Below are 10,000 nucleotides of genomic sequence, written 5' to 3' on the forward strand. Positions count from 1 at the left end.
CACATGGACTTTAATGTTTCATGTGTTCACGTTTATTCATGTGTTCACGTTTATTCACGTGGACTTTAATGTTTCATGTGTTCACGTTTATTCATGTGTTCACGTTTATTCACCTGGACTTTAATGTTTCATGTGTTCACGTTTACTCACATGGACTTTAATGTTTCATGTGTTCACGTTTATTCACATGGACTTTAATGTTTCATGTGTTCACGTTTATTCACATGGACTTTAATGTTTCATGTGTTCACGTTTATTCACGTGGACTTTAATGTTTCATGTGTTCACGTTTATTCACCTGGACTTTAATGTTTCATGTGTTCACGTTTATTCACATGGACTTTAATGTTTCATGTGTTCACGTTTATTCACATGGACTTTAATGTTTCATGTGTTCACGTTTATTCACGTGGACTTTAATGTTTCATGTGTTCACGTTTATTCACCTGGACTTTAATGTTTCATGTGTTCACGTTTATTCACATGGACTTTAATGTTTCATGTGTTCACGTTTATTCACGTGGACTTTAATGTTTCATGTGTTCACGTTTATTCACCTGGACTTTAATGTTTCATGTGTTCACGTTTATTCACCTGGACTTTAATGTTTCATGTGTTCACGTTTATTCATGTGTTCACGTTTATTCATGTGTTCACGTTTATTCACGTGGACGTTAATGTTTCATGTGTTCACGTTTATTCATGTGTTCACGTTTATTCATGTGTTCACGTTTATTCACATGGACTTTAATGTTTCATGTGTTCACGTTTATTCATGTGTTCACGTTTATTCACGTGGACGTTAATGTTTCATGTGTTCACGTTTATTCATGTGTTCACGTTTATTCATGTGTTCACGTTTATTCATGTGTTCACGTTTATTCACATGGACTTAAATGTTTCATGTGTTCACGTTTATTCATGTGTTCACGTTTATTCACATGGACTTTAATGTTTCATGTGTTCACGTTTATTCATGTGTTCACGTTTATTCACATGGACTTTAATGTTTCATGTGTTCACGTTTATTCACGTGGACTTTAATGTTTCATGTGTTCACGTTTATTCATGTGTTCACGTTTATTCACGTGGACTTTAATGTTTCATGTGTTCACGTTTATTCATGTGTTCACGTTTATTCATGTGTTCACGTTTATTCACATGGACTTTAATGTTTCATGTGTTCACGTTTATTCACGTGGACGTTAATGTTTCATGTGTTCACGTTTATTCATGTGTTCACGTTTATTCATGTGTTCACGTTTATTCATGTGTTCACGTTTATTCACATGGACTTTAATGTTTCATGTGTTCACGTTTATTCATGTGTTCACGTTTATTCACGTGGACTTTAATGTTTCATGTGTTCACGTTTATTCATGTGTTCACGTTTATTCACGTGGACTTTAATGTTTCATGTGTTCACGTTTATTCACGTGGACTTTAATGTTTCATGTGTTCACGTTTATTCATGTGTTCACGTTTATTCATGTGTTCACGTTTATTCATGTGTTCACGGGGACGTGATGACATCAGGACCATATTTATATGAATAACTCAGGTTTTTATGACGTCAGCGTTAAAACGAGTCAGAGGAAACAAACAGGAACAGAACACGAGTCACTCACACGAGTCACTCACACGAGTCACACACACGAGTCACTCACACGAGTCACTCACACGAGTCACTCGCACGAGTCACTCACACGAGTCGCTCACACGAGTCACTCACACGAGTCGCTCACACGAGTCACACACACGAGTCACACACACGAGTCACTCACACGAGTCACTCACACGAGTCACTCACACGAGTCACTCACACGAGTCACTCACACGAGTCACACACACGAGTCACACACGAGTCACTCACACGAGTCACACACACGAGTCACTCACACGAGTCACTCACACGAGTCACTCACACGAGTCACTCACACGAGTCACTCACACGAGTCACACACACGAGTCACACACGAGTCACTCACACGAGTCACACACACGAGTCGCTCACACGAGTCACACACACGAGTCACTCACACGAGTCACACACACGAGTCACTCACACGAGTCACTCACACGAGTCACTCACACGAGTCACTCACACGAGTCACTCGCACGAGTCACACACACGAGTCACACACACGAGTCACTCACACGAGTCACTCACACGAGTCACTCACACGAGTCACTCGCACGAGTCACACACACGAGTCACACACACGAGTCACTCACACGAGTCACTCACACGAGTCACTCACACGAGTCACACACACGAGTCACTCACACGAGTCACACACACGAGTCACAGACACGAGTCACTCACACGAGTCGCTCACACGAGTCACTCACACGAGTCACTCACACGAGTCACACACACGAGTCACAGACACGAGTCACTCACACGAGTCGCTCACACGAGTCACTCACACGAGTCACTCACACGAGTCACTCACACGAGTCACTCACACGAGTCACACACACGAGTCACTCACACGAGTCACTCACACGAGTCACTCACACGAGTCACTCACACGAGTCACTCACACGAGTCGCTCACACGAGTCGCTCACACGAGTCGCTCACACGAGTCACACACACGAGTCACTCACACGAGTCACACACACGAGTCACTCACACGAGTCACTCACACGAGTCACTCACACGAGTCACTCACACGAGTCACTCACACGAGTCACTCACACGAGTCACACACACGAGTCACTCACACGAGTCACTCACACGAGTCACTCACACGAGTCGCTCACACGAGTCGCTCACACGAGTCACACGAGTCACTCACACGAGTCGCTCACACGAGTCACTCACACGAGTCACTCACACGAGTCACACACACGAGTCACTCGCACGAGTCACTCACACGAGTCACTCGCACGAGTCACTCACACGAGTCACTCACACGAGTCACTCACACGAGTCACTCACACGAGTCACTCACACGAGTCACTCAAACGAGTCACTCACACGAGTCACTCACACGAGTCACACACACGAGTCACAGACACGAGTCACTCACACGAGTCGCTCACACGAGTCACTCACACGAGTCACTCACACGAGTCACTCACACGAGTCACTCACACACGAGTCACTCACACACGAGTCACTCACACGAGTCACACACACGAGTCACTCACACGAGTCACTCACACGAGTCACTCACACGAGTCACTCGCACGAGTCACTCACACGAGTCACTCACACGAGTCACACACACGAGTCACTCACACGAGTCACACACACGAGTCACTCACACGAGTCACACACACGAGTCACTCACACGAGTCACACACACGAGTCACACACACGAGTCACTCACACGAGTCACACACACGAGTCACTCACACGAGTCACACACACGAGTCACACACACGAGTCACTCACACGAGTCACTCACACGAGTCACTCACACGAGTCACTCGCACGAGTCACTCGCACGAGTCACTCACACGAGTCACTCACACGAGACACTCGCACGAGTCACTCACACGAGTCACTCGCACGAGTCACACACACGAGTCACTCGCACGAGTCACTCACACGAGTCACTCACACGAGTCACACACAGTCACTCGCACGAGTCACACACACGAGTCACACACACGAGTCACTCACACGAGTCACTCACACGAGTCACTCACACGAGACACTCACACGAGTCACTCACACGAGTCACTCACACGAGTCACTCACACGAGACACTCGCACGAGTCACTCACACGAGTCACTCGCACGAGTCACACACACGAGTCACACACACGAGTCACTCACACGAGTCACACACACGAGTCACTCACACGAGTCACTCACACGAGTCACACACACGAGTCACACACACGAGTCACTCACACGAGACACTCACACGAGTCACACACACGAGTCACTCACACGAGTCACTCACACGAGTCACTCACACGAGTCGCTCACACGAGTCCCTCACACGAGTCACACACACGAGTCACACACACGAGTCACTCACACGAGACACTCACACGAGTCACACACACGAGTCACTCACACGAGTCACTCACACGAGTCACTCACACGAGTCGCTCACACGAGTCCCTCACACGAGTCACTCACACGAGTCACTCACACGAGTCACTCACACGAGTCGCTCACACGAGTCGCTCACACGAGTCCCTCACACGAGTCACACACACGAGTCACACACACGAGTCACTCACACGAGACACTCACACGAGTCACACACACGAGTCACTCACACGAGTCACTCACACGAGTCACTCACACGAGTCACACACACGAGTCACTCACACGAGTCACTCACACGAGTCACAGACACGAGTCACTCACACGAGTCACTCACACGAGTCACTCACACGAGTCACTCACACGAGTCACTCACACGAGACACTCGCACGAGTCACTCACACGAGTCACTCGCACGAGTCACACACACGAGTCACGACGTCTGTGGGTTCTTCATGAGGCCCAGCTGCTGCAATACTGTCATTAATACTGTAATTTATACTTTAATTAATACTTTAATTAATACTGTGATTAACACTGTAATCATGTAATTCATGCTGTCATTAATGTTATTAATACTGGGATTTCCACTGATTCTTTTCCTAATTTAACCTGATTTTAACTGATTTTCACCTGACTGAACCATTTTGAACTGATTTAAAGTGATTTAAACTGATTCAAAGTGATTTAAAGTGATTTAAAGTGATTTAAACTGATTTAAAGTGATTTAAAGTGATTTAAAGTGATTTAAACTGATTTTAACTGATTTAAAGTGATTTTTAACTGATTTAAAGTGATTTTTAACTGATTTAAAGTGATTTTTAACTGATTTAAAGTGATTTTTAACTGATTTAAAGTGATTTTTAACTGATTTTAAGTGATTTTTAACTGATTTAAAGAGATTTTTAACTGATTTAAAGTGATTTTAAGTGATTTAAAGTGATTTTAAGGTGATTTAAAGTGATTTTAAGGTGATTTAAAGTCCCAGCAGCCTCTCTTCTTCTTCTTGTTGCTGTCGTCTTTAACGAACTCTCGTCTCGTCCTCAGATGAAAGAGAATCGGACGACAGACGAACCTTTAAAGAAGAGGAGAGCCAATCAGAGGAGCCGCTGACGCAGCAGGGAGGAGGAGGAGGAGGAGGAGGAGGAGGAAGAGAAGAAGAAAGAGGAGGAAGAGGAGGAGGAAGAGAAGAAGAAGAAAGAGGAGGAGGAGGAAGAGGAAGAGAAGAAGAAGAAAGAGGAGGAGGAGGAGGAGGAGGAAGAAGAGAAGAAGAAGAAAGAGGAGGGGCCCCGGAGCAGTCAGGGCAGCGTCACAGCGCCCCCTGTGGGACGGCGTCTCCTCAGAGAGTTGAAGTGATTTTGTGAAAACGATGTTTTCTTTATGAAAATCATCGACTTTGATCAAAGTTTAGTCCGTGAATCATCGATTTAAGCATTAAGGTCAAAAAACTGCTGATTCATGAAAGATGACGAGGCAGCTCTGCTTCATCATCTTCATCTTTATGATTATATTATTATTATTATGATAAGTTTAGAAGAGCGGGCGCCACTAAGTGCTTCACACGTGTCCATGATACACACACACACACACACACACACACACACACACACACACAGACACACACACACACACACAGACACACACACACACAGACACAGACACACACACACACTCACACACACACACAGACACACACACACACACACACACTCACAGGCACACACACACACACACACACACACACACACACACACACACACACACACACACACACACACTCACAGGCACACACACACACACACACACACACACACACACACACACACACACACGCGCGCGTGTAAATCGATGCCAACACGTTTGATTGTTGTAGTTTTGCAGGTTCTAGATTTTTCTGCTGCCTTTATTTATGTTTCGTGCCAAAATCACAGCGATGATCTCGCTTCACACTCGTCTGCACCTGGAGAGTTTCACCTGGTCACCATGGAAACAGCATCAGTACCAACATGAGCCGTCTGTGTCCTGGTTCTGTCCAAACGTCGGCCATTTTCCCCACGCCGGTGATCAGCTGGATGTTGGACGCTTTAGGGACCTGATGGAAGAGAGACTCTGGACGCCGTTTCCGTCACTCAGACTCGTAGAAGCGTGTTCACGCCCTCAGACGCGCCGGCGTGGACACGTGCAGTAACACTCGCGTGTAAACGGCTGTTTGTTGTGGATATCTTGCTTTATTTTACATTTATATTTATTTTCTCAGTAGCATCTTTGACGCCGCGGTCGTAGCATCGATGACGCGGTCGTAGCACCGATGACGCGGCCGTAGCACCGATGACGCGGCCGTAAATTTCAAAATAAAAGCGCTGAGCGGATCGACTCTAAAGAGTTTCCACGTGTCGTTTACGTTCGGACTGAATCTCGACGCCGTGACAGAAAACCCGTTTATTCGTGGCGTCGTTCCGTCGGGACCTTCTGCCTCGCCGTCGTCGACTTCCTGCTTCGCCGCCGTCGACTTCCTGCTTCGCCGCCGTCGTCGACTTCCTGCTTCGCCGTCGTCGACTTCCTGCTTCGCCGTCGTCGACTTCCTGCTCCGCCGCCGTCGTCGACTTCCTGCTTCGCCGTCGTCGACTTCCTGCTTCGCCGCCGTCTCTGAAACACGAGGAAACGCATGAAACATGAACTTTATTTATTAAATGTTTGCACTGATGAAAGAGAAGAGAGGCGGTTTCCAGGGGCAACTGTTGCCGTGGAGCCCTGGTTTCCATGGTGACGCTTTGATGTTTGAAACGTTCAGTAAAAAAGAATCAAACTTTACTTTGATCTGTTTCTTTATTTATGATATTTATCATAACTGTTTGTTCTTTAAGGTTCTTTGAGGTTCTTTAAGGTTCTTTAAGGTTCTCTGAGGTTCTTTAAGGTTCTCTGAGGTTCTTTAAGGTTCTCTGAGGTTCTTTAAGGTTCTCTGAGGTTCTTTAAGGTTCTTTAAGGTTCTCTGAGGTTCTTTAAAGTTCTCTGAGGTTCTTTAAGGTTCTTTAAGGTTCTCTGAGGTTCTTTAAGGTTCTCTAAGGTTCTTTAAGGTTCTCTGAGGTTCTTTAAGGTTCTTTAAAGTTCTCTGAGGTTCTTTAAGGTTCTCTGAGGTTCTTTAAGGTTCTCTGAGGTTCTTTAAGGTTCTCTGAGGTTCTTTAAGGTTCTTTAGGGTTCTTTAAGGTTCTTTAAGGTTCTCTGAGGTTCTTTAAGGTTCTCTGAGGTTCTTTAAGGTTCTCTGAGGTTCTTTAAGGTTCTCTGAGGTTCTTTAAGGTTCTTTAAGGTTCTCTGAGGTTCTTTAAAGTTCTCTGAGGTTCTTTAAGGTTCTTTAAGGTTCTCTGAGGTTCTTTAAGGTTCTCTAAGGTTCTTTAAGGTTCTCTGAGGTTCTTTAAGGTTCTTTAAAGTTCTCTGAGGTTCTTTAAGGTTCTCTGAGGTTCTTTAAGGTTCTCTGAGGTTCTTTAAGGTTCTCTGAGGTTCTTTAAGGTTCTTTAAGGTTCTCTGAGGTTCTTTAAGGTCTCTGAGGTTCTTTAAGGTTCTCTGAGGTTCTTTAAGGTTCTCTGAGGTTCTTTAAGGTTCTTTAAGGTTCTTTAAGGTTCTCTGAGGCTCTTTAAGGTTCTCTGAGGTTCTTTAAGGTTCTTTAAGGTTCTTTAAGGTTCTCTGAGGTTCTCTGAGGTTCTTTAAGGTTCTCTGAGGTTCTTTAAGGTTCTTTAAGGTTCTCTGAGGTTCTTTAAAGGTTCTTTAAGGTTCTTTAAAGTTCTCTGAGGTTCTTTAAAGGTTCTTTAAGGTTCTTTAAGGTTCTCTGAGGTTCTTTAAGGTTCTCTGAGGTTCTCTGAGGTTCTTTAAGGTTCTCTGAGGTTCTTTAAGGTTCTTTAAGGTTCTCTGAGGTTCTTTAAGGTTCTCTGAGGTTCTTTAAGGTTCTCTGAGGTTCTCTGAGGTTCTTTAAGGTTCTTTAAGGTTCTGAAGTTGTTCACGTTCATGAATCTTTGTTTTTGACTCGATGAATAAAAAGTTTCTGATTTGAAAGATTTTCTCTTGAGTTTTATTCTGAAAAACCCAGAAAAACAGTTTTTTTATGATTTCTGGAGCAAATAAAAACATTTAACGACAGGAAACAGAATTTAATGATTTTATCAAACGTTCGTGTTTAAAAATAAAAACATTTAACGACAGGAAACAGAATTTAATGATTTTATCAAACGTTCGTGTTTAAAAATAAAAACATTTTTAAATATTTAAACATTTGATTCAAACTTCAAAGCAACAAAAACATTTTTCTGTGTTTATTAAAAACGACACAAACAAACTTCAGGACTTAGTTCCTGTGTCTGAGGCGAGCAGGCTTTTATTTTGAAGGACGGCACCCTCTACTGGACGCTCCGTCGGTGCCGTCCTTCAAAATAAAAGCCTGCTGGTGTCGCAGGAAGTTCCTCTGCAGGGAAACCTCCGGAGCTTCAGTCCGTGCTCCGGTTCAGCTCCAGGAGGCGTCCGGCGAAGACGGCGAGCGTCCCGATGATGCACACGGCCATGAACACGCACAGCAGCACGTGGTCCAGCACCATGGCAACGAACTTCCACTCCTCCGCCGCCTGCAGGGGACGGGGGGGGGGCAGAGGACGGGGGGGGGGTTAGACCACCGGGTTAAATATGAAATCGTCTTCATTCATGTTTTCATTCAGTGTTGAACTGATAATGAGTCAGATTATAGTTTTATTGTGAAAATCCTGCAGATTATAGTTTTATTGTGAAAATCCTGCAGATTGTAGTTTTATTGTGAAAATCCTGCAGATTATAGTTTTATTGTGAAAATCCTGCAGATTATAGTTTTATTGTGAAAATCCTGCAGATTATAGTTTTATTGTGAAAATCCTGCAGATTGTAGTTTTATTGTGAAAATCCTGCAGATTATAGTTTTATTGTGAAAATCCTGCAGATTATAGTTTTATTGTGAAAATCCTGCAGATTGTAGTTTTATTGTGAAAATCCTGCAGATTGTAGTTTTATTGTGAAAATCCCTGCAGATTGTAGTCTTATTGTGAAAATCCTGCAGATTGTAGTTTTATTGTGAAAATCCTGCAGATTGTAGTTTTATTGTGAAAATCCCTGCAGATTGTAGTCTTATTGTGAAAATCCTGCAGATTGTAGTTTTATTGTGAAAATCCTGCAGATTGTAGTTTTATTGTGAAAATCCTGCAGATTATAGTCTTATTGTGAAAATCCTGCAGATTGTAGTTTTATTGTGAAAATCCTGCAGATTGTAGTTTTATTGTGAAAATCCTGCAGATTATAGTCTTATTGTGAAAATCCTGCAGATTGTAGTTTTATTGTGAAAATCCTGCAGATTATAGTTTTATTGTGAAAATCCTGCAGATTGTAGTCTTATTGTGAAAATCCTGCAGATTGTAGTCTTGTGAAAATCCTGCAGATTATAGTCTTATTGTGAAAATCCTGCAGATTGTAGTCTTATTGTGAAAATCCTGCAGATTGTAGTCTTATTGTGAAAATCCTGCAGATTATAGTCTTATTGTGAAAATCCTGCAGATTGTAGTTTTATTGTGAAAATCCTGCAGATTATAGTTTTATTGTGAAAATCCTGCAGATTGTAGTCTTATTGTGAAAATCCTGCAGATTGTAGTTTTATTGTGAAAATCCCTGCAGATTGTAGTCTTATTGTGAAAATCCTGCAGATTGTAGTTTTATTGTGAAAATCCTGCAGATTGTAGTTTTATTGTGAAAATCCTGCAGATTATAGTCTTATTGTGAAAATCCTGCAGATTGTAGTTTTATTGTGAAAATCCTGCAGATTGTAGTTTTATTGTGAAAATCCTGCAGATTATAGTCTTATTGTGAAAATCCTGCAGATTGTAGTTTTATTGTGAAAATCCTGCAGATTATAGTTTTATTGTGAAAATCCTGCAGATTGTAGTCTTATTGTGAAAATCCTGCAGATTGTAGTCTTATTGTGAAA

At 43.2% G+C, this 10,000-nt stretch overlaps 1 protein-coding gene across 1 annotated transcript in view; it reads left to right on the forward strand.

The window, feature by feature from the left end:
* Nucleotides 1-5,165, forward strand: part of LOC310953908 (endoplasmic reticulum junction formation protein lunapark-B-like) — a gene marked incomplete at its 3' end in the record, with an annotated part of 15,844 nt that extends 10,679 nt beyond the window's left edge. The window contains exon 15 of the mRNA XM_083923173.1: nt 5,062-5,165. Coding sequence (XP_083779299.1) covers nt 5,062-5,165 — 104 coding nt within the window. The remainder of the gene's footprint in view (nt 1-5,061) is intronic.
* Between the last annotated feature and the right edge of the window lie 4,835 nt (nt 5,166-10,000).

The sequence above is a fragment of the Echiichthys vipera genome, assembly GCF_963691815.1.
Source record: "Echiichthys vipera genome assembly, chromosome: 11".
NCBI classification, from domain to species: domain Eukaryota; kingdom Metazoa; phylum Chordata; class Actinopteri; order Perciformes; family Trachinidae; genus Echiichthys; species Echiichthys vipera.